Genomic DNA, 26,391 nt, shown 5'->3' on the forward strand with positions numbered 1-26,391 from the left:
GGAGACTTAGAATGCTTAGTGAATGCTTGGGTGTCTCCTCCATGCGCCTAGGGGGTCCCTTTTATAGCCCCAAGGCAGCTAGGAGCCGTTGGAGGCCAACAAGGAAGGCTATCCTTGCCTTCTGTCGGGTGGCGCAACGGACAGTCCGGTGCGCCACCGGACAGACACTGTAGATGGTCCGGTGCGGATCTGTTTCCTTTTCTAGTGCAGATGACCGTTGCAGCGCCGAGCTAGTTGGCGCACCGGACACTGTCCGGTGCACACCAGACAGTCCGGTGTCCCCTGCCGACCGTTGGCGCGGGCCACACATCGCCCGCGGATTGCGCGGCCGACCGTTGCGCTGGTGGCCGTTGGCTCACCGGACAGTCCGGTGCACCACCGGACAGTCCGGTGAATTATAGCCGTACGCCGCCGATTTTTCCCGAGAGTGGCCTGTTCACCGGAGGCTGGCCTGGAGCACCAGACACTGTCCGGTGCACCACCGGGCAGTCCGGTGTGCCAGACCGAGCTGGACTTTGGCTGTACTCAGCCAAGTCTTTTGCAATTCTTTCTTTTCCTGTTTCTAGCACTTAGACACAATATGTTAGTACTCAAAACAATGTACTAAGTCTAGAAACGTACCTTGTCATATGATCTGCACTTTTTGCTTGTTTAGCACATAACAACTCAAAGATTGTGTTGGCACTTAATCACCAAAACATTATAGAAATGGCCCAAAGGCACATTTCGCTTTCAAACTCCAAGAATAATTTACATCGAAACGGGGTCTGAAATGGTTAAAAAACAAAATGAACATTGTTTTGCATCATACTTCATCAAGAAGGCTGAGAAAATAGTTGAACTATAGATATGTGAATTTTGTTCATAATTTTAGTCCTTGCCATCACTGTTGTCACCCCTAAAAGTTTCTGTTTGGACTTTAAAGTGATTTGGTAAGTAATCCAATTCTACACAGGTACGATCAAATGTGTTGCTGCGTGGTATGCTTATGTATAACTATATACATATGGATTTGGTTTAAAATATATATTGCATTTTACGATATATGTTCATAGATATGTAAAATGCATATGTAGTATGTGCGGAAATAAATTATGCTCTTTGTATACAAATTACCATACATGGACATAAACACATTGTTGAATAGAATATGATTGCTGAATTGTACAATCTTTTATTTATGCAGCTAAGCGGCATGTTTAAATACTATGTTGTATATTTTCTTGAAGAACTTGGGGGGAGCTGACTATAGTTTGTTTATCGAAGAAAGCATGTTGTTTCAATGGAATAGCCTACTTTAGAAGTGATTAGAGACCTCCTCTTGCCTGCACATTATACACCAAGTCATGAAAAAGGTTAGAGTAAAATGATTGTTCTAAAACTATAGTGTCAAGCTATCAAGATTCACATCATTATAAGAAAAAAAACATGATTTACTATGCCGCGTAGAACTGGAACTAAGCTAATATCCAAATCACCTCGAGCATTCATCAAAATTAGGACATCTTTGAAGACTCGTATAAGCTGCAATGTCTCACTGATGTAGCCTACTTTAAAAGAGATTAGATACCTCCACTTGCCTGCACAGTATACACCATGTCATGAAAAAGGTTAGAATAAAATGATTGTCCTAATATCAAACCATCAAGATTCACATCATTATAATAAAAAATGGAATTTACTATGTTGCCTAGAACTGGAACTAAGCTGATATCCAAATTACCTCGAGCCTTCATCCCAATTAGAACGTCTTCTAGGAGTCAGATCATCTGAACATCACATAAGCTATAAATATCACAATAAACAAATTCACAGAACTAAAAACTGCAGCAGAGTGCACCTAGAGGATATTCATACTCCTAAAGATCATGAGAACAAATCCCAAGCACGGAGCTTGTAACTTCTTACCTGCCAAGTGGAAGGGTTACCGGCTTGCTCTCGCCGCTGAATTGGTTCACACACCTATGCACGGAATAACTGTTTTCATGGCGGCAAACATAATTTCAAGAGAAAAGCTTGGAATGCTTAATCTGCTTTAAGCTCTATTTCAATAGCAATAAGCATAACTATTTGTTGTCATTTAGTTTGGCATAGATGTACAAAAAATTTAAAAAAACATGGAGCAACATTAAATCAATCGTAGCAGCTTTGAGTATTTTTTTGTATATATCTCAAGTCAATTATCAGCAACTATGGTCTTCTTAGTTTGATTTTAATATCAAATGACGATTGTGGCTTTCAATACATAACCATGGACCAAAACTAACTACCTGATACCTCACCATGTCGCCTAAATTCCCTCCATACCTCACCTCATCGCTTGCAGAGCCGAGACCAGAGAATACAGTTCACTTCAGGGAGAAAACAGAAACAAATAAACGTAGACAAGAGGGCGACCAATCTGGCGGAGCTGCTGGAGCTTGCTGCAGTGACCGCACGGTGAGGTAGATGGAACTGCCAGAACCTGCTGCTGTGACCATGCGGACGGGCGGGAGACCAAGACGCGTCGAGTGGTGACGCGGTTATGAGCCTGCGGTTCAGGGCAGCTGGAGGAGAGCCAGCGCTCCGCTACAGGAGATGGCGCGTGCAGGCGGAGGATGGTCGACGCGGGCATAGTGGCGGCGTTTGTTGGGGGAGAGGATGGGATTCCTGGCGGCGGCAACGACAAGGGGGAAGAGGATGGCACTGGGGCTCTAGTAGTTGCTGTTACTCATCATTGTCGACGCCGACGACAAAAAATAAAAGGAAAAAAAGCTTTGGATGGTTAGGTCATTGCCTTGTTGCTGATTGTCCTCGACGACCTGGCCGAACGGCGGCAGGAACGGTGACGGTGCCCCCCTCCTGGTATCCCCAGCAGCTAGCGCGCTGATGGCCACAGTCTTGGAACTGCCCATGGGCGACGCCGGTGGGAGGCCCTGAGCCCCTGAGCGTTGGGGTGACCTGTCGAGCCGGCCGGGGGGGGGGAGAGGGTTGGGCGGTGACCTACTGAGCTGGCGGCGGGGGTTGAAGCTACGTGGGGTGGGGCGTGCGTGCGACGGCGCACCCAGGCGAGAGAGGAAGCGGACCTCCGCGCGGGGTGGGGGTGACCTACTGAACCGGCGCGGCGGCGCTTGGGGCAAAGCTACGCGCGCGGCTCCTGAAAGCTTCGCGACACAGCGCGAGAAGGCTGCCTGGGAGGTATTGTGTACCGTTGATACGTGATCGGACGACTAGATATTTTCCTGCTGACGTGGATGGGCTATCAGGCCACGTTTACTTGCTACTTTAATAATAAGGAAATTCCAGATACATTTTCTGGAATTTTACATTTGAGTTATTTTATATTTAGGGAAATTTGGATCCATACCATTAAAAGATCACCACTTTGGATCCATACCATTACTATCTCACTTACATGTGGGTCCACATGAGTCAGTCAATGACATGGGAGGTCCATGGTATATATCTAAAGTTTGGATCTTTTAATGGTATAGATCCAATTGTTCCTTATATTTATGTTCCCAGGCTCCCGGCACCGCAATGCAAGATTATCGTTTCCCTAGGCCAGACAACTGACGGAGTCGATCGATCGAGATTCCAGCGCAGAATATATATAGTCGATCGACGGCTCCAGGTACAAAATGCGTGGACATGATGATGGGCGACGATCTTTGTTTTCTTTCTCCACGACGACTGTTTCTTCCATGGACGAATAATTGAATATATGTATAGGAATTTTTAGTATGCGTTCAGTCATTTCTAACTATGTTATATGTTATCAATATCAGCAGCAACAAGGTTTTGAAACATGAATTTAGCAGCTTTTTTAGTTACTTTTAGCCATTTAGTGATCTAAACAGAAGAGCTAATGGTGGTGTGATAAAATTTAACATCTATTATCTCATAAGCTACTCAAGGGATGCTAAAAAGAGCTAAACGTGGGCCAGAGAACCCTATTTTCACCCCATACCCTTCAACCTCATTCTCTCTCCGCATTAGAGGCATACGTGTCTTTTTATTTTAATGTGCTAAACTTTATTAGAGTAGTCCAAACACCTTAAGAAACTAAACTTTAACACTTTACTTTATATGACTAAAGTTTAGTAGAAAGCTAAAGTTTATCCCGTGAGATTGAAACAGAACCTCATTAATGAGCTATGTTGAACAACGCATACGGAGAGCTAGCACTGCATGGCGTCTAATTTGTGAATGATAATAACAGAAAAGGGATGTGATATCTACGGTAGACAAAGAGGAATGCGTGCAACTGGCTCTCTTAGACTATCTTTAACAGTTCCCTCTATATTCCATCTTCTATATCCCACTTTTATGCCATGTTATCTATCTCTCTATATATCTTCATTATCTATAGCGGTTCTCTCTAAATTTTCCCATATATCCCATTACCTCGATAAAATCATCTTGTCAATTTTTCTCAACTAAAAAGTACGTGAAAGTACTGTCGTATGCCTATACCGAGACAAGCGTGCCGATTATAGCACCCCTGTATCTAGCGGTGTCCTGTGTCACCCTCTTGCAATGTAGCCTATTTAGCGTCATGTGATGAACGGACTGATGTTAAACTATAGCCAATACAGATAGAGTAGCGTGCGTCGTTGAAGAGAGTCTTACTAAGACTATCTCTCCAACAGCTTATTCATACTGTCTCTTATTTTAAACTCTACTTTATAAATACTACAGTCTACGAACAATACAGTTTACAGTACAAAACAATATTTTAGATAACCATGTGAGTGCTGGACACGGTCTGAAGGCTCAAATGTTCGTTTCAAGTTTATGTAATTGCTCTACCCAAATAAAACAACTCTATTTTAGAATTGTTTTTTAAACAGCTTCAACTTAATAAAAAAACAAACGTGTTTTTGGCTGGGTGCACAGTGCACACAAATGCTTCTTATTGGAGATTAGTTGAAGGTAGACTCCTCTAGAGACAGCGGGAGAACAACTAAGCGATTAGTTAAAAGTAGGATAGACGTGGGACAAGCAAGAACATAGGAAGGTGGAGTATACATGGGGCAAGAATATGCGAGGAAGAGAAAAAAATTCGTATTTATATAATTGTTGTCCGCTAAACTTTTTATCAAATATTTATATACCATCGCAACACTCATAAACATTGTACTAGTGGAAAAATGGTGAAAGGGTTTTACCTATATATTCACTCATGCTAGTTAGATGCTCGTAGATTGTATGATTCATATATATTATATAGATAGACTTTGTATTACTAAAACACAACATATATGTTTTATTGGTTAGATGAGTGTGAACGTGGACCCAACAATCAACGTTTAAATCCTTATTTTTATACAATTTTATCTTTAAATCCACATTCACATCCATCTAACCAATAAAACACATATATCTTTATATTTTTATATTATTTACTACTCTTTGTTTTTTATTTGTCGCGTCCTATTTTAAAAATAACTAATCGGTAATAAATATTTTGAGAATGAAGATAGCATTTCTTTTGCATAAAGCTATTTTATATTTTGCTAGTTTTTGTATAAAGTAGAAAGAGAAAGAGTGACCATGATAACCGTAGAACCATAGAAACAAATGATTTATTATATGGTACAGATAGTAGAGAGATGAGAAAGGCCATGAGCCCCATGACTGTGTCTGTGTGAATTGCCTTTGGATCGTCCTAGCAGCCTTGTCGTCGTTAGAGGATTTGGAACCCGTTCCATTCGCCGCCTTTCTTTTTCTTCGCCCGTCCACCCTACGAGCGCGCACGCTCTCCTGGCTATAGCAACCGCCGTCGCCGCCCCACGCTACGTGCTCGAGTCTAGCCTCGTCGGTTCCTTCGTCAGTTCTTCGTCGGATCCTTTGCTGGCGACCAACACCCACCAGGTATATGCACCCCTTTTCTTCCTTTTCTGCTGTGTGAAATGGAGCCCCCGAACCCTAACTTAATCTATTTGGGTTTTTGTATTCGGATCCGATCTATTTATAAGTTTATATATGTATTATTGCTATTAAATTCGATTTCCAAAAGTTATTGGGTGCCTTTACTCATTTACTGGGTCTGCCATTGGCTATACCTTTGATGTCACGCCCTATTATAGGTTGTAAGAGATGATTTTGTGGAGTCAGGGACTCAGGGTAACTGAAATTATGATAGATTTGTGTTTTTTGGCTCTCATGGTTCTTGATGATCATTGTTAGCTGACTTCCTTAATGCAGATATTAGAAAATTGGTTGTTTGATTAATAGCTTGTTTTGATGCATAGGGCTTGCTAACTTTTAGCCCTAACTCATTTGAACAGGAGCCAGTAGGCTAATAAGTGGGCTAATTTTTTAGCCATGTCTCCAAATAGTTGTTAGCCAACCCCTTGGTCTAATTTTTAATATCAGCTAATAACTAACCCTAACTGATGCAAATAGGCCCTACTTGTGGAATTTTGCACTCAAGGATTGAAATACCACATAGAAGAATACATGTTTTGCAATGCAGTTTGAGGAGTTATGCATCGATCATTGTTTATCAAATACTCAAATTACATGCTTAATCAATGCATTTTCACCCATTGGAAACCCTTGAATTGTTTACGAATCATCTAGGCTTTTTCATGATGATGTAAGTTGTAACCATTGTCATAGGGAACAGAGTCGAAGTCGCATCTTACTGACCATGGAATGTGGGGACAATCTATTTTGCTCCTTGTGAAAACCTTTCGCAAGTAGCTTACCACATTCCTTTATCCAGTTGACTTGGGACTGTGAACTTTGTGACTATGGTTGTGACATAATGGTGACTTCAGCAACAGAAAAAAATGCATGAACAGATATCCCAAATGACATAGATACGAGAGGTCTTCATGACCAATGCTGACAGGGCGACTTCAATTGCTAGGCTTAGAGAATTGTGATTTTGGACTGATATACCCAAAGATTTAGGCCTGAATAGGAGTGCATGGAAAACGGCTATTCATGTGCTTGAATCATGATTTGTGGGTTCTATTGTGTTTTTAACTCTAGCCTACCCCAACTTGCTTGGGATAAAAGGCTTTGTTGATGTTGATGATTTTGGACTGGTTTCTGCACAGAAATTTCGTTTTGGGTATTTTGCATAAGCCATATAGTTTTTGCTTTCACCTCTGCAAATTTTTTATTTATTTGTAGTCTCTCAAAAATATAAATACCACATATCAGCTTGCACAATGTTCTACAATATATCATTGCTAGAAACTATGCACCACAAATCTGTGTTAGATCCTGACATGTCTACTGCCTTGGAGTAAGTGTTTTGTTTTCACAATCTGACACTCGTGGTGTTTAACCTCCATATTTTAAATATTTTTCAGCTTGCTGTTTCCCCCTTCTTTTTGCTTGCTTCATCGAAGTCCTTTCCAGGTAACACATTATCAGCCTCCTAAACAATTCAGTTACAAACCTATCACTGTTAGCTGCCTATTGATATGACCAAGAAAATACAGCAGACTACACCAATGGGAATGTGGGATGCTTCTTCAAGGGACCTTAATGGACATTTGTGTATTTCATTCCCTTGATAGTATTACATGTTTATGGTTTATTTCTTCTATAGGACTCAGGTTAAATGCAACACAATCTGTATCCTTTTCATTCACTAACCTACACTTCATTTAGTTTGTGCATGAACTGAGGAACTACAGTATAAACTCATGTCTCTTTATCTTTTCCTCCTTGGACTTAAGACACAACCGCTAATGTTAGGCTTCCTTGAAACCAGTGGTAACTATATATCACTTATTGGCAGACTATTATGTTCTGAGCCTCTGAGGATTGGTTAAATGATTTTACTACTAAAGGCCCCAATTGGTTCCTAGGAATTGGGAAGGATTGGAAACTAATTCCACAGTTGTGTTGTTTGGGTGCCATGAAGGATAAAAATGCTTCCACTTGTATACTAATCCAACAGAATGTGATTCTTCTCTTCACCATCTAGAATTGTAGTTTTGATTCCTTCAGCTACATGCCTCTCTCCATCTCTCCAAGGGAGAGAAGCGGTGAATGGATCTGAGAGGAAAATGATTAGAACATTTATATCCTTCCTGATTGTTAATATGAATCCTTCAATGGCTTCCACCTGAACTCTCTTGTCTGGACATGTAGCTTGTGGTCAGCCTCCACAAATACAAGGATCTGCTCCATGAACACAAATGCACAGCTGGTGCCATGGTTGCTACCCTTCTGGCTGCTGCTGCTACTCCTGCTTGTTTAGATGTTGATCATTTAGGAGAAACTTTAAATTCCCTGAACAAAAAAAGAAATTTAGGGTCTGTTTGGTTCAGCTGTAGATTTCTGAAAATATGATTCTAACTGTGAGCTGTATGAAAGCTGTTGCGAGCTGATGGTTATGACTTATGAGAAAGCTAAAGTATGTTTGATTGAAACAACTGTCAACTGTAAATTCTGTAAGAGCATGATAGCTTGTTAACATGAATGATAGGAATCTAAAAATCTGGGGTAGGTGATTCTGAATTGAACTAGAGGATTCTATAGATTTTCAAGAATCTATTATGTTGTTATACCCGTTTGGTTGAGTTTTCAGATTTTTGGCAGCGAATTTGGTTCAGAAAGCTGAACCAAACACACCCTTAAATTGGCTGGATTCAGATTCAGTTTAAGAGTAAATTTGAACACTTCGTACAAATTGGTCTCAATGGTGCCATATGATTTGTCTATTTCTATTTTTGGGGGGGGTTGTAAAATTTGTCATTTTCTTTGATCTGTCCCATTTTACTAAAATAATTAGTCATTTCCCACCATTTTAACCAAAAGTCATCTAACTGAAGCTTCTCTTTAGTATTTAAGATCTATGGTCCATTATACATGGTGTGGCATCCATATAATATGCATTCAGAGCCAATTTTAATAAAATGAAGGATCTTACCAACTTTCAGATTCGTGTAATCATGTACTTTAACTCATGTACCATTGTTTCTCTTTGGTTCATCCAATATAGCTTCAATTCATTTGTGCAGAAATTTTCATGTAACAATCAGTGATGCATTCTGGTTGTGTTGCCAGTAAATGATGATGTTTGGTGTTAATACCACTTCAAAGTCCTAGTATATATTAAAATATTGAGTTGTTCAATTGATAGACACTCTTGACTGTAGGATGAATTCTAAGCGTAGGAGGAGTCATAGCCCAGTTGAATACAAAGAAGGTCGTGAAAAAGATTATGAGGCTTCTGGAAGGAAGGATAAATCAAGAGATCTAGATGATACATTTGATGCTAAAAGAGGTCATGAATCGGGCAGGCACTCTGATAGGCATTCCTATGGAACATCACGTGAATCCAGGAGGCATGATGACTATAGGAGGTACCATGATAAGTCCGGTGATGATTATGGTAGGAGCTATCCAAGAGCCTCTTGGTCAGACCGGGAATCAAGGGCTGATACTTATTATGATCGCTCAAAGCATGATAGCACATCTGGTAGATCACGTGGTGACCAGCAAGATGTTGGCAGTAGGTACGGAGAAAAATCTGTCAATCGAGATCAGAGGAGTATAAATGAAGAAAAGCAGGAGCCCCCTCGTGGCTATCAAAAGAGTGATGTTGGAGAATACAATAAATGTACTGATGCAAGAAAGCAAGAGTACAGAGGTTATGGAGATGATAGAGATCATTACAGGGTTGTTCATAAGAACAAGGAAACCATCAAAGAGGAGGTCCTGAAGAGGAGAAATGGAAAAGAAGTTGAGAAAGAAGCTTTAGTGGAAACTAGGGAGAAGAAAAGAAGTTTATTCAGCTCTACTGGACCAAATGTTGATAATCCAGGGGGTTAGTTGATTTTTCATTCATGTACTCTCTTTTCAGTGCATACTTTTCTATATTCAATCTCATGCAGTGTAAATCTATGGAAATCCACAGATGCCAAACCATCAGCCACAACTGAAGCCTTCGATAACTCAGCAGGAACCGTAGATGGTGTGAATGCAGCTAAAGTTGCAGCTATGAAAGCTGCTGAATTAGGTACGCATTTCCTCATATCGTATTGTTCCAACACTTCATTTTGTCCATTCCTGTCATATCTTCAAGACCTATATTCTCCTTAGCTAATTTTTTTCTTTTTTTCTGGTGCTTGTCTTTACGTTAGCGTGTTCACCTATCAGCAATGCTGCATGGTTTGAAGAAAATGGAAATTGTATTTGATGATCTTGATGTTCTGAACATTGCACTGAGCCACCGATAATTGATAACACACAAAACATATGACATCCAGTGAGATAGCCATAGTAGTAGCATATTTCCTGACAATTTGAGCTGTGGCTTGCATCATTGATCATCCCATCGTGTTTTATGGCAGTGAATAGGAACATTGCAGCATTTGGTGCTGGAACTGGGCGCCTATCCACTGATCAGAAGAAAAAGCTTCTTTGGGGTAACAAAAAGGGTAATCCTTCGGAGGAGGTAGGTTTCAGTGAATATATGACCCTTTTTTTTCGTGTCCATTCCATTCATTTTGTTATCTATGATGCTACAGACAAGTAAACGTTGGGACTTGTTTTCTGATCGTGAGCGCCAAGAGAAATTTAACAAACTCATGGTAATTCCCTCTCTTCCAAGCTCAGTTTTGAATATTTTAGTCCCTGCAAATTTATTCTTATTCCATTTCAGTAAGACATATACCTCATTACTCTGCAATGCACTAACACATTTTTAGAGTCTGAGGATGCCTTGGTGGCTATGGTATGTCGCAGGGTGTGAAGAGCAGTGCCCCGGTTCAGGAAAACATGGTCGCGAGCAAGGCCGCGAGCTCAGCGGAAGAAGCCAAGAAACTGGAGGAGCTCGACACCAACCTGGAGAAGCATTACATAGCAGGCCTCCGCAGGAAAGATGGCAGGACAGTCGGCCTTGGCCTCTAGAAACTCTGCTTGCAGATGATGCAGCGTTAAAAAGTTCAGATAGCTTGCTCTGTACAATCTACAGTATCGTTTTTATTCTTGCACTTACAAATTTTCCTGGCTGGTTTATGTTAACTGTGTTGCCGGGTTATCTTGAAGCTGTAAAACATCTATGCCTGATTGACTCCTGTATTGCGTTGGCATAACCCGTCATCTGGGGTAGTAATTTGCAGGCTATTTGCTCTTTGCGCCCAAAGTTGTTTGGTTTGAAGCTGAATTATGCCTACCAAGAAAATTGGTTACGACTAACGCAACGGCACGATCAAAATTTTGGACATTAATGCTTCGTCTACTTACAGAATTCTTAGCTGGATTTGGATAAAAGAATACTACATCTGTTATGACCGGCATGCAGTACAAAAGGAAGCAAAGGGACAGGGGGCATGCGGCAGAAGGAGATCAAGGCTGGGACAGCCAGCAGTAATTCTAGGATCTATCTCCTTTTGAAAGTTTCCTTTTATTTAGAGGTAAACTTCCTTTTATTCGGAGAGATTAGTTTTCTTTTATTAAGAGATAAGTTGCCTTCTATTGAGAGAGGCTAGCATAAATAGATGTAAGACAGGAGGAAGGATCATCAAAGAATTACCTAGCCGTCTTCCCTGTGGGAAGCCGGAACCTGAGTTGGTCTGTTTCCCCACGCCGTGAACACGGCGTCCCGTCGTCCCTCTCGCCCAGTCCCTTGCCAACCACCAGCAGTACATCGGTATAGCTTGAGGAAGATCCCCGGTAGGAATAGAAATCCTATCAACCTGGTATCAACTATGTCCAGCGATCCTCCATTCACCAGCCACCCACCGCCACCATCGCCTTCCACTGTTCCAGGCCGCCCACCACCATCTCTCCACCAGCTTCCACCGCACCTACACCAATACTCACGCTGGAATCTGTGGCCACAGCAGTCCACGATCTGTCCCGGTCAATGAAACCCATGCAGGATTTTCTCCTGAGATCCATTGAAAGTCGCCTAGAGGGGGGGTGAATAGGCAAATCTGAAATTTATAAAGTTTAAGCACAACTACAAGCCGGTGTTAGCGTTAGAAATATAAACGAGTCCAAAAGAGAGGGCGAAAATAAATCACGAGCAAATAAGAGCGGATGACACAGTGATTTGTTTTACCGAGGTTCGGTTCTTGCAAACCTACTCCCCGTTGAGGTGGTCACAAAGACCGGGTCTCTTTCAACCCTTTCCCTCTCTCAAACGGTCACTTAGACTGAGTGAGCTTCTCTTCTCAATCAAACGGGACACTAAGTTCCCACAAGGACCACCACACAATTGGTGTCTCTTGCCTTGATTACAATTGAGTTGGAAACAAGAAGGAAGGAAGAAGAAAAGCAATCCAAGCGCAAGAGCTCAAATGAACACAAATGTCTCTCTCTAGTCACTAATTTGTTTGGAGTGATTCTGGACTTGGGAGAGGATTTGATCTCTTTGATTGTGTCTTTGAATGAAGTTTAGAGCTCTTGTATGAGGTTTGATGGCTGAAAACTTGGATGCATTGAAGTGTGGTGGTTGGGGGGTATTTATAGCCACAACCACCAAAAGAACCGTTGGTGAGGGCTGCTGTCGTATGGCGTACCGGACACTGTCCAGTGCGCCAGCCACGTCACCATGCCGTTGGGTTCTGACCGTTGGAGCTTCTGACAACTGGGCCACCGGACAGTCCGGTGGTGCACCGGACAGTCACTGTTCACTGTCCGGTGCGCCTTCTGACGCCTGCTCTGACTTCTGCGCGCGCAGTGAACACTGTTCACTGTTCCTATACCGTTGCAGACGACCATTGGCGCCTGGAGCCGTTGCTCCGCTTGGTACACCGGATAGTCCGGTGCTACACCGGACAGTCCGGTGAATTATAGCGGAGCGGTCTCCCGAATTCCCGAAGGTGGCAAGTTCGGAGTGGAACTCCCTGGTGCACCGGACACTATCCGGTGGCACACCGGACAGTCCGGTGCGCCAGACCAGGGCTGCCTTTGGGTTGTCTTTTGCTCTCTTTATTTGAACCCTTTCTTGGTCTTTTTATTGGTTTGTTGTGAACCTTTGACACATGTAAAACTTATAATCTAGAGCAAACTAGTTAGTCCAATTGTTTGTGTTAGGCAATTCAACCACCAAAATCAATTAGGAAAAGGTGTAAGCCTATTTCCCTTTCAATCTCCCCCTTTTTGGTGATTGATGCCAACACAAACCAAAGCAAATATATAAGTGCAGAATTGAACTAGTTTGCATAATGTAAGTGCAAAGGTTACTTGAAGTTAAACCAATATACATTTCATAAGATATGCATGGATGCTTCCTTCTTATTTAAAATTTTGGACCACGCTTGCACCACTTGTTTTGTTTTGCAAAGTTTTGGAAATTCTTTTTCAAAATCTTTTGCAAATAGTCAAAGGTAAATTGAATAAGATTTTGAGAAGCATTTTCAAGATTTGAACTCCCCCCTGTTTCAAATGCTTTTCCTTTGACTAAACAAAACTCTCTCTCAATGAAATTCTCCTCTTAGTGTTCAAGAGGGTTTTAGATATTAATTTTGGAGAGGGTATACCAATTTGAAATTATATCACAATTTGAAAAGTCTTTTAAAAAAACACTTCTTTAATACAAATTGAAAGACTACAAATTTTTTAAATTGGTGGTGGTGCGGTCCTTTTGCTTTGGGCTAATACTTTCTCCCCCTTTGGCATGAATCGCCAAAAATGGATACTTGTGAGTGAAATATAAGCCCTTGGTCTTTCTTTCCCTTTGGTAAATAAAATAAGAGTGAAGATTATACCACATTGGAGAGCGATGCGGAGTGTCGGCGAAGGATGAATAATTCAATGGAGTGGAGTGGAAGCCTTGTCTTCGCCGAGGACTCCATTTCCCTTTCAATCTATGACTTAGCATGTAATTCACTTGAAAACCACATTAGTCATAGCACATGAAAGAGAGATGATCAAAGGTATAGAAATGAGCTATGTGTGTAAAATCTTAATCAAAATTCCTAGAATCAAGAATATTTAGCTCATGCCTAAGTTTGGTAAATGTTTTCTCATCTAATGGCTTGGTAAAGATATCGACTAATTGTTCTTTGGTGTTAATATAAGCAATCTCGATATCCCCCCTTTGTTGGTGATCCCTAAAAAAGTGATACCGAATGGCTATGTGCTTAGTGCGGCTGTGTTCAACGGGATTATCCGCCATGCGGATTGCACTCTCATTATCACATAGGAGAGGGACTTTAGTTAATTTGTAACCATAGTCCCTAAGGGTTTGCCTCATCTAAAGCAATTGCGCAACAATGGCCTGCATCAATGTACTCGACTTCGACGGTAGAAAGAGCTATAGAATTTTGCTTCTTTGAAGCACAAGACACCAGAGATCTTCCCAAGAACTGGCAAGTCCCTGATGTGCTCTTTTTATCAATTTTACACCCTACCCAATCAGCACCTGAATATCCAATTAAATCAAAAGTGGAACCCCTGGGGTACCAAAGGCCAAACTTAGGAGTATAAACTAAATATCTCAAGATTCGTTTCACGGCCCCAAGGTGAACTTCCTTAGAATCGGCTTGGAATCTTGCACACATGCATACGGAAAGCATAATATCCGGTCGAGATGCACATAAATAGAGTAAAGATCCTATCATCGACCAGTATACCTTTTGATCTACGAATTTACCTCCCGTGTCGAGGTCGAGATGCCCATTAGTTCCCATGGGTGTCTTGATGGGCTTGGCATCCTTCATTCCAAACTTGGTAAGAATGTCTTGAATGTACTTCGTTTGGCTAATGAAGGTGCCCTCTTGGAGTTGTTTGACTTGAAATCCTAGAAAATACTTCAACTCCCCCATCATAGACATCTCGAATTTTTGAATCATGATCCTACTAAACTCTTCATAAGTAGATTGACCCAAATATGATATCATCAACATAAATTTGGCATACAAACAAATCATTTGCAATTGTTTTAGTAAAGAGAGTAGGATCGGCTTTTCCGACTTTGAAGTCATTAGAAATAAGAAAATCTCTTAGGCATTCATACCATGCTCTTGGGGCTTGCTTGAGCCCATAAAGCGCCTTAGAGAGTTTATATACATGGTTAGGGTACTCACTATCTTCAAAGCCGGGAGGTTGCTCTACATAGACCTCCTCCTTGATTGATCCATTGAGGAAGGCACTTTTCACGTCTATTTGGTAAAGCTTAAAGCCATGGTAAGTAGCATAGGCAAGTAATATACGAATTGACTCAAGCCTAGCTACGGTGTAACACCACAAAAGCCATCAATTAAAAATGAATTTCGGAATTTAAAAAAAAAGAAAAAAAAATTACCAAAAATATTTATAAATGAAGTACTTATTTTTAGACTAATAATTACTATAATACTTAATTATTATTTAATTACTAGTACTTCTTTTTAAAATGGATTGATATTTAAACATCCGATAAGAAATCACGTGCATGCAAAGAAAAACGATGCAAATAAATAGTTAAACACTAAGAAAAATTTATTACCCTAATTAATATAATGTCTAAATTTATTATTTTAATTGATGGCTTTTATGGTGTTACAAACCTACCCCTCTTAAAAAGAATCTCGTCCTCGAGATTAAGAAACTTCCGAGAATAACTGGGGAAATTCTGCTCTGAGTTCATCTTCTCTTTCCCAAGTAGCCTCATCTTCCGAATGATGACTCCACTGAACTTTGCACATGTTAATGACTTTACTCCGTGTAATTCTGCGAGATGTTTCCAAAATTCTGACCGGGTACTCTGAATAGGTCAAATCCTCATTGACATTCAGTTCTTCCATGGGTAGCTGTTCCTCTGGTACTCTCAAGCACTTCTTGAGTTGTGATACGTGAAATACGTCATGCACATCTGATAATCTATCGGGTAGCTCTAACTGATAGGCTACTTCGCCTTTTCTTTCCAAAATCTTGAATGGGCCAATATAGCGAGGTGATAATTTTCCTTTAACCTTAAACCTTTTCATTCCTCTCATCGGTGAAACTTTAAGGTAGACAAAGTCTCCTACTTCAAACATCAACTCCCTTCTTCTATTATCAGCATAGCTCTTCTGTCTTGACTGTGCTGTCTTCAAATTTTCTCTAATAATCTGTACTTGTTTTTCGGCTTCTTGGAGTATTTCTGGACCAAATACTTGACTTTCTCCGGTCTGATTCCAATAAAGCGGTGTTCTACACTTTCGTCCATATAGTGCTTCAAACGGTGCCATTTTGAGGCTGGCTTGATAACTGTTGTTATACGAAAATTCTGCATAAGGCAAACTTTTATCCCAGCTTCTACCATGCTTTAGAGCGCAAGCTCTTAGCATATCTTCCAAGACTTGGTTTGTTCTTTCCGTTTGCCCATCCGTTTGCGGATGATAAGCTGAACTAAAATTTAGCCTGGTATCCATGGACTCATGAAGTCTTTTCCAAAAGCGCGAGGTAAACTGGGTTCCTCGATCTGATACGATCTTCTTCGGTACTCCATGCAGACAAACAATCCTCGACATGTATAAATCTGCTAACTGGGCTCCCGAGTAAGTTGTCTTTACAGGTATAAAGTGTGCCACTTTAGTTAACCTGTCCACTATGACCCATATTGAATCATAGCCATCTCGAGTACGGGGTAGTCCAACTATGAAATCCATACTGATTTCTTCCCATTTCCATTCCGGTACCTTGAGAGGTTGTAGCAATCCTGCTGGTCTTTGGTGTTCAGCTTTAACTCGCTGACACACGTCACATAATGCAACATGAGTAGCAACATCTCTTTTCAATCCGTACCACCAATACTTTTCCTTAAGGTCCTGGTACATCTTGGTACTTCCAGGGTGAATAGAGTAAGCTGAATCATGAGCTTCTCTCAAAATAAGTTGGCGTAAGTGTTCGATTTCTGGTACACAGATTCTCTTCTTAAACCATAATGTGCCTTGTTCATCTTCCGTGAAATTTGGGGCTTTACCCATACTAATCAAAGTTTTAATTTCCTTAATCTTCTCATCGGACTCTTGTCCTTTACGAATCTCTTCTTCCAAAGTAGATTCAACTTCCATCACCGTTGCTTCTACATTATTGAGAAATCCAAGGTTGAGTCGTTCCATTTCCCAGCACAATTCTTGTGACCTCAAATGAGTAGTGATGTTGTTCACTTGACCCTTACGGCTCAAAGCATCAGCTACTACATTTGCCTTTCCGGGGTGATATTGTATTTCCAAATCATAATCTTTAATCAACTCAAGCCATCTTCTCTGTCTGAGGTTGAGTTCTTTCTGAGTGAATATATATTTCAAGCTTTTATGATCCGTGAAGATTTTGCACTTGTTTCCAATCATATAGTGCCTCCAAATCTTCAAAGCATGCACTACGGCAGCTAGTTCCAAATCATGCGTAGGATAATTCTTCTCATGTTTCCTTAACTGTCTTGAGGCATAAGCAATCACCTTTCCTTCTTGCATTAGCACACATCCGAGTCCAAGGTGTGATGCATCGCAATACACATCAAATCCCTTGTGGATGTCTGGCATTACCAGTATTGGTGCAGTGGTTAACCTCTTCTTGAGTTCTTCAAAACAATTCTGGCAAGCTTCATCCCATTTGAACTCTTTGCCTTTCTCCAGTAGAGAGGTAAGTGGTTTCACCAACTTGGAAAAACCTTCAATAAATCTTCTATAGTATCCTGCCAATCCAAGAAAATTTCTGATCTTGGACGCATCCTTTGGTTGCTTCCAATTTAGTATCTCACTTATCTTTCCTGGGTCCACTTTAATTCCACCATCGGTAACGATATGCCCTAAGAAAGCAACTTCCTTCAACCAAAAATCACACTTAGAGAACTTTGCGTACAGTTGGTTGTCACGAAGTTTTTGTAGGACTAGCCTTAGATGATCTTCGTGTGTTTCTTCATTCGGAGAATATATCAGTATGTCGTCAATGAATACGACCACAAACTGATCCAGATATTCCATGAATACTTTATTCATCAAGTTCATGAAGTATGCTGGTGCATTAGTCAGTCCAAACGACATGACCAAAAACTCATATAATCCATATCTCGTCGTGAAGGCTGTCTTCGGTACATCTTCTGCTCGAATCTTTAACTGATGATATCCCGATCTCAGATCTATCTTCGAGAATATCTTAGCTCCCTTCATTTGATCGAATAAATCTTCAATTCGAGGTAACGGGTATTTATTCTTGATGGTTACTTCATTCAAACTTCTATAATCAACACACATTCTCCTCGAACCATCTTTCTTGTTCACAAATAGCACTGGGGCTCCCCAAGGGGATGAACTTGGGCGAATGAAACCTTTTTCTAGTAATTCTTATATTTGTTTCTTCAATTCTACTAAATCTTTAACATCCATTCTATATGGTCTTTTCGAGATAGGTGCGGTTCCGGGTACTAGTTCAATAGAAAACTCTATATCACGGTCAGGTGGCATACCTGGCAATTCCTCCGGAAATACGTCTGGGTATTCGCACACTACTTTGATATTTTCCAAGGGCTTTTCTTCCAAGTGATTGATCATTGTCTTCCCTTTTTCATCTGTTGACTTGTCTATGTTAACTTGGATTCTTTCACCTTGAGGACTTGTCAACATAATTGTTCCGCTGACACACTGTATCACTCCATCACAACTTTTCAACCAGTTGCATCCAAGAATCACATCAATACCGTTGGATCCTAGGACCACTGGGTCGACTGTAAAATCTATTCCTTGAATCTTGATATTAACATGAGGGCATGAGTGTGTGGCCTTCATGTCACCTCCCGGTGAACTAATGTGTAATATCCTCTTCAGTGGGTACTTAGGTATGTTATGTTTTTCCACGAATGACTCAGTTATAAATGACTCAGTGGGAACTAATGTGTAATATCCTCTTCAAATGAATGCGATGCTGCAGAACACGAGGTTCAGGCACCCACTGAAGAGGATCGCATTCATTTATAACTGAGTCATTCGTGGAAAAACATAACATACCTAAGTACCCACTGAAGAGGATATTACACATTAGTTCACCGGGAGGTGACATGAAGGCCACACACTCATGCCCTCATGTTAATATCAAGATTCAAGGAATAGATTTTACAGTCGACCCAGTGGTCCTAGGATCCAACGGTATTGATGTGATTCTTGGATGCAACTGGTTGAAAAGTTGTGATGGAGTGATACAGTGTGCCAGCGGAACAATTATGTTGACAAGTCCTCAAGGTGAAAGAATCCAAGTTAACATAGACAAGTCAACAGATGAAAAAGGGAAGACAATGATCAATCACTTGGAAGAAAAGCCCTTGGAAAATATCAAAGTAGTGTGCGAATACCCAGACGTATTTCCGGAGGAATTGCCAGGTATGCCACCTGACCGTGATATAGAGTTTTCTATTGAACTAGTACCCGGAACCGCACCTATCTCGAAAAGACCATATAGAATGGATGTTAAAGATTTAGTAGAATTGAAGAAACAAATAGAAGAATTACTAGAAAAAGGTTTCATTCGCCCAAGTTCATCCCCTTGGGGAGCCCCAGTGCTATTTGTGAACAAGAAAGATGGTTCGAGGAGAATGTGTGTTGATTATAGAAGTTTGAATGAAGTAACCATCAAGAATAAATACACGTTACCTCGAATTGAAGATTTATTCGATCAAATGAAGGGAGCTAAGATATTCTCGAAGATAGATCTGAGATCGGGATATCATCAGTTAAAGATTCGAGCAGAAGATGTACCGAAGACAGCCTTCACGACGAGATATGGATTATATGAGTTTTTGGTCATGTCGTTTGGACTGACTAATGCACCAGCATACTTCATGAACTTGATGAATAAAGTATTCATGGAATATCTAGATCAGTTTGTGGTCGTATTCATTGACGACATACTGATATATTCTCCGAATGAAGAAACACACGAAGATCATCTAAGGCTAGTCCTACAAAAACTTCGTGACAACCAACTGTACGCAAAGTTCTCTAAGTGTGATTTTTGGTTGAAGGAAGTTGCTTTCTTAGGGCATATCGTTACCGATGGTGGAATTAAAGTGGACCCAGGAAAGATAAGTGAGATACTAAATTGGAAGCAACCAAAGGATGCGTCCAAGATCAGAAGTTTTCTTGGATTGGCAGGATACTATAGAAGATTTATTGAAGGTTTTTCCAAGTTAGTGAAACCACTTACCTCTCTACTGGAGAAAGGCAAAGAGTTCAAATGGGATGAAGCTTGCCAGAATTGTTTTGAAGAACTCAAGAAGAGGTTAACCACTGCACCAATACTGGTAATGCCAGACATCCACAAGGGATTTGATGTGTTTTGCGATGCATCACACCTTGGACTCGGATGTGTGCTAATGCAAGAAGGAAAGGTGATTGCTTATGCCTCAAGACAGTTAAGGAAACATGAGAAGAATTATCCTACGCATGATTTGGAACTAGCTACCGTAGTGCATGCTTTGAAGATTTGGAGGCACTATATGATTGGAAACAAGTGCAAAATCTTCACGGATCATAAAAGCTTGAAATATATATTCACTCAGAAAGAACTCAACCTCAGACAGAGAAGATGGCTTGAGTTGATTAAAGATTATGATTTGGAAATACAATATCACCCCGGAAAGGCAAATGTAGTAGCTGATGCTTTGAGCCGTAAGGGTCAAGTGAACAACATCACTACTCATTTGAGGTCACAAGAATTGTGCTGGGAAATGGAACGACTCAACCTTGGATTTCTCAATAATGTAGAAGCAACGGTGATGGAAGTTGAATCTACTTTGGAAGAAGAGATTCGTAAAGGACAAGAGTCCGATGAGAAGATTAAGGAAATTAAAACTTTGATTAGTATGGGTAAAGCCCCAAATTTCACGGAAGATGAACAAGGCACAATATGGTTTAAGAAGAGAATCTGTGTACCAGAAATCGAACACTTACGCCAACTTATTTTGAGAGAAGCTCATGATTCAGCTTACTCTATTCACCCTGGAAGTACCAAGATGTACCAGGACCTTAAGGAAAAGTATTGGTGGTACGGATTGAAAAGAGATGTTGCTACTCATGTTGCATTATGTGACGTGTGTCAGCGAGTTAAAGCTGAACACCAAAGACCAGCAGGATTGCTACAACCTCTCAAGGTACCGGAATGGAAATGGGAAGAAATCAGTATGGATTTCATAGTTGGACTACCCCGTACTCGAGATGGCTATGATTCAATATGGGTCATAGTGGACAGGTTAACTAAAGTGGCACACTTTATACCTGTAAAGACAACTTACTCGGGAGCCCAGTTAGCAGATTTATACATGTCGAGGATTGTTTGTCTGCATGGAGTACCGAAGAAGATCGTATCAGATCGAGGAACCCAGTTTACCTCGCGCTTTTGGAAAAGACTTCATGAGTCCATGGATACCAGGCTAAATTTTAGTTCAGCTTATCATCCGCAAACGGATGGGCAAACGGAAAGAACAAACCAAGTCTTGGAAGATATGCTAAGAGCTTGCGCTCTAAAGCATGGTAGAAGCTGGGATAAAAGTTTGCCTTATGCAGAATTTTCGTATAACAACAGTTATCAAGCCAGCCTCAAAATGGCACCGTTTGAAGCACTATATGGACGAAAGTGTAGAACGCCGCTTTATTGGAATCAGACCGGAGAAAGTCAAGTATTTGGTCCAGAAATACTCCAAGAAGCCGAAAAACAAGTACAGATTATTAGAGAAAATTTGAAGACAGCACAGTCAAGACAGAAGAGCTATGCTGATAATAGAAGAAGAGAGTTGATGTTTGAAGTAGGAGACTTTGCCTACCTTAAAGTTTCACCGATGAGAGGAATGAAAAGGTTTAAGGTTAAAGGAAAATTATCACCTCGCTATATTGGCCCATTCAAGATTTTGGAAAGAAAAGGCGAAGTAGCCTATCAGTTAGAGCTACCCGATAGATTATCAGATGTGCATGACGTATTTCACGTATCACAACTCAAGAAGTGCTTGAGAGTACCAGAGGAACAGCTACCCATGGAAGAACTGAATGTCAATGAGGATTTGACCTATTCAGAGTACCCGGTCAGAATTTTGGAAACATCTCGCAGAATTACACGGAGTAAAGTCATTAACATGTGCAAAGTTCAGTGGAGTCATCATTCGGAAGATGAGGCTACTTGGGAAAGAGAAGATGAACTCAGAGCAGAATTTCCCCAGTTATTCTCGGAAGTTTCTTAATCTCGAGGACGAGATTCTTTTTAAGAGGGGTAGGTTTGTAACACCATAAAAGCCATCAATTAAAATAATAAATTTAGACATTATATTAATTAGGGTAATAAATTTTTCTTAGTGTTTAACTATTTATTTGCATCGTTTTTCTTTGCATGCACGTGATTTCTTATCGGATGTTTAAATATCAATCCATTTTAAAAAGAAGTACTAGTAATTAAATAATAATTAAGTATTATAGTAATTATTAGTCTAAAAATAAGTACTTCATTTATAAATATTTTTGGTAATTTTTTTTTTGATTTTTAGAGTTCTTTAAAAATGAATTTCGGAATTTAAAAAAAAACCAAATCCTACACTAACCGGCCCACTAGGGGCCCATGCCCCAAACCCTAGCGAGCACCGCACGCCGCGCGCACGCTGGCAAAGGCCAGGCAGCCGCCGCCGCCTCCCAGCTCTCCCTCTCTCTATTCTCTCTCTCTCTCCTCTCATCTCCCTCATCTCTCTGCTCTTTCTCTCACACGCGCACGCACAGGATCGAGCCCCAGCCGCCACCCGCGCGCGAGCAGCCCGGCCGCCGAGCCGCGGCACCGCGCAAGCCCGCTCTGCGCGCCGTGCGCACTCCCTGGCCAAGCCGCGCGAGCCGCGCCAGCCCTGCGCAAGCAGCGCGCTGCCGCGCCAGCCGCCGCGCCTGCGCGCGAGCCCAGGCGACCGAGCACCACCGCGCCGAGCGCACCCCGTCGCACGACCCCGAAGCCCAACGTCCATCGCGCCATGAATGTCCCGCGTCCGTTACTCCCTATTACTCTCTCCCTCCCTCCATTGACGTCGTGGAAGAAACGGACCATCAATGGCGCCATGAAGACCGACGGCGCCCCATTGAAGAGACCGGTCGTCCCTCTCTCCCCTGGCCGACCCTTCATCTACTTCCCTCTCTCTATAAAAGGCAGCAGAGCCTCTCTCTCCCATCCTCCCAACCCAAGCTCATCCCATCTCTCTAGCTCGCCAGTGCACTGTTCGACGCCGTCGTTAGTCGCCGTTCGTCGCCGGAGTTCGCCGCTCGTTGCCGGAGTCCGTGGAGTTCGCCGGAGTGTGCCGTCGTCGCCGGAGTTCACCGGAGCCACGCACTCGCTGTTCGTAGTCGAGCCCCGCACTCCGTCCGGCCGAAACCCGTCGATCCGTCCCCGTCACACGCACGAACCCGAGGTTGTTGGCGACCCAGATTTATTTTATGTATTTTATAAAGTGCTTTTGATTCGATTCATGTGTTGTATAGTTTGTTTGTTGTAATATGAACACATGTGATTCCGATTTATGTATTTGTGTGCGCTATGGAATTTGTTAGAAATATGCGATTAGTAGTGCACCGTGTTATTTCATGTTAATCGACGCGTTGAATTTTGGATTAGGAATATGACAACATTTAGTAGTCACACGTTGGCGATAAAAATGCTAGATAGGAATTTTTGTAGTTAAATTTGGTCACAATAAATTTTAGAAACTACTTGGAGAATTATAGGTGCATTTTTGATGGATTAGAAAATGGTATGGAACTCATGTCATTTGATTAATATAGGATTTTAGATGATTTATCTAATTATTTTATTGGCATATTTTTTTATAAAGAAAGGAGAAAATATCATTGGTAGATGGCAAAATAGGTTTTTGCTAGTCAAATAAACATGTTCACAGATTTAGAACTTAAAATTGTTAGAGTACTAGTTTATGTCAAATAACCTCGCTTGTGTTAGAAAATGTTCAATTAGTAGTTTATGTAGATTTTTAGAATATTAATTCTTGCTATACTAACTAATTTGAGTTAGAATGAATAAAAGGTATTAATTTATTTATTAGTATTAAAAGTTAATAAGTATTATTTAATTTCATTGATGGTGTTAAAATAAATTAATATTAGTTAAAATTATATTTATTGCACCCACTCATAAATTCACCATTAGGATTCGCATTAATAGCTATAATTAAATTAATAAGTATTTACGTGATTAGTACGTAATTAAAATATGATTAGTGCGACGTGTTAAAGTGACGTATTGGTGTATGTTTATGAATGGTGCATGTTTATTTATTGGTGTATGTTTTATTTTTGTATGTGCGCTATGCGACCCTATTAGAAGCGGATTGTGCGGTAGGAGAACCAATTTCGTTCGAGGACGATCCGCAGGACTCGCTTGAGCAAGGCAAGTGGATTCTCCCTCTGCATATTCTGTTTGTACCTATTCATTGCATACAATAATGTTTACTTTTTGATATACTGCATAATTTGTTGGGTTATACCTAATTAAGGATTTCCTAGATTTACTACCTGTATTCCTTGTTTAACCTGGGGAAATAATTAAGCTGTGCAAGATTTATGCTACCGCTCAACTTAATGGTTCCTAATGTCACTCATTAATTGGTTTTAATGTTCCAAAAATGTTAATTTGCAATTATGACATTAACCCGATGGTTAAAGATAACTTTATTACAAGTTAATTGGAACATGGAGTGACCACCCAGGATAACAGTGCAACCACGAGTGCTATCATGACTCTGGCTTTGGTAAATAGCTCTATATGCTTAGTGCCTAGCAACCTTACCTGAACGATGGGCAAGAGGGGGAGCGGTAGGTGCTGGCAGCCCACGTTAACATGGGGTCGTATTCTTGGCTAAGGTACTTCACCCAGGGGGCCACCACCATCGTCTTAGAAACCTTAGCGAGTTGCTTTGTATTAAGTGTGTTTTGTGAAAACCTCATAATGGATCTCTAGCCATTCACCTCGGCAGTGTCTAAGGGTCCGATCAACCCGGGCTAGATGGGATACATGACTTGTGGGTAAAGTTGTACCACCTCTGCAGAGTGTAAAACTGATATATCAGCCGTGCTCCCGGTTATGAGCGACCTGGACTCCTCACATGATAATTGAACTTGAAGATGGAATTAAATTGAGATCCGATGATCTGCCAATAATTTGCTTAAGTGGTTTCACTTAAGTGTTTTTGTTATATTCATGTTCTTTTGTTTTAATGGGATATATGGGATTCACACTTATTAGTAAGACAGGTGATGTTAATAAAATGTTGACCAACTAAAATGCTTACTGCTCAAACTTAGCCTCACCTTGTTTTACCTGCATTAGTTTTTCCCCCACTTGCTGAGCCCCGACCATAAGTGAGCTCACCCTTGCTAATATTTTGATCAGAGGGTGATGCTGGAGACTTTGATGGAGATTTTATCGACGACGATGATTTCTAAGTCTAACGATGCGCCGGTCATCTTCCTGTGGGAGATTGCCCAGTTGTGTATTTCCGCTTTACTTTGATGTGATACTTGTTAAAGATACAATGTTTCAGATGATGTAATAAAGTATTATACTCTCTTTACGCCTTTATTGCATTGTCTTTTGATATATTACACTTGTGACGTCAACATATGTGTGGAAATGGATCCTGGCACACATATGGTATGCGCTCGGTTCTACCCCCTGGAACCGGGTGTGACATACGGGTGCATAGGTTTCACCGAAATCCAAACCTTCGACTTGTGAATATCCCTTGGCCACAAGTCGGGCTTTGTTCCTTGTCACCACACCATGCTCATCTTGCTTGTTGTGGAAGACCCACTTGGTTCCTACAACATTTTGATTAGGACGTGGAACTAAATGACATACCTCATTCCTCGTGAAGTTGTTGAGTTCCTCTTGCATTGCCAACACCCAATCCGAATCCCTCAATGTGTCTTCTACCCTGTATGGCTCAATAGAAGACACAAAGGAGTAATGTTCACAAAAATGAGCAACACGAGATCGAGTGGTTACCCCCTTATGAATGTCGCCGAGGATGGAGTTCACGGGGTGATCTCATTGTATTGCTTGGTGGACTCTTGGGTGAGTCGGTCTTGGACCATCATCATCTTCCTTGTCTTGATCATTAGCATCTCCCCCTTGATCATTGTCCTCCTCTTGAGGTGGCTCCTCTTGATCTTCATTTTCATCATCTTGAGCTTGATCCTCATCTTGAGTTGGTGGAGATGCTTGCATGGAGGAAGATGGTTGATCTTGTGCTTGTGGAGGCTCTTCGGATTCCTTAGGACATACATCCCCAATGGACATGTTCCTTAGCGCGACGCATGGAGCCTCTTCATCATCTAGCTCATCAAGATCAACTTGCTCTACTTGAGAGCCGTTAGTCTCATCAAACACAATGTCACAAGAAACTTCAACTAGTCCAGTGGACTTGTTAAAGACTCTATATGCCCTTGTGTTTGAATCATATCCTAGTAAAAAGCCTTCTACAGCCTTAGGAGCAAA

The 26,391-nt window shown here is 41.2% G+C and overlaps 1 protein-coding gene across 9 annotated transcripts; it reads left to right on the forward strand.

The window, feature by feature from the left end:
• Window positions 1-5,542: 5,542 nt before the first annotated feature.
• LOC100274004 (uncharacterized) lies at window positions 5,543-11,101 on the forward strand. 9 transcript variants are annotated; one of them, XM_008678629.4, is made up of 8 exons: window positions 5,558-5,856; window positions 7,311-7,359; window positions 7,443-7,559; window positions 9,111-9,781; window positions 9,872-9,973; window positions 10,308-10,411; window positions 10,485-10,547; window positions 10,665-11,101. In XM_008678629.4, the coding sequence occupies exons 3-8, from the start codon at window positions 7,468-7,470 to the stop codon at window positions 11,049-11,051; spliced, it is 1,419 nt and encodes a 472-aa protein (XP_008676851.1). In that variant the 5' UTR covers window positions 5,558-5,856; window positions 7,311-7,359; window positions 7,443-7,467; the 3' UTR covers window positions 11,052-11,101. The 9 variants fall into 9 exon arrangements, with proteins under 9 accessions (XP_020406972.1, XP_008676853.1, XP_008676851.1 ...); XM_035966776.1 differs by having other exon boundaries at window positions 7,443-7,500; XM_020551381.3 differs by having other exon boundaries at window positions 7,446-7,559.
• The last annotated feature ends 15,290 nt before the right edge of the window (window positions 11,102-26,391 follow it).

The sequence above is a fragment of the Zea mays genome, chromosome 4 (assembly GCF_902167145.1).
Source record: "Zea mays cultivar B73 chromosome 4, Zm-B73-REFERENCE-NAM-5.0, whole genome shotgun sequence".
Lineage (NCBI taxonomy): Eukaryota > Viridiplantae > Streptophyta > Magnoliopsida > Poales > Poaceae > Zea > Zea mays.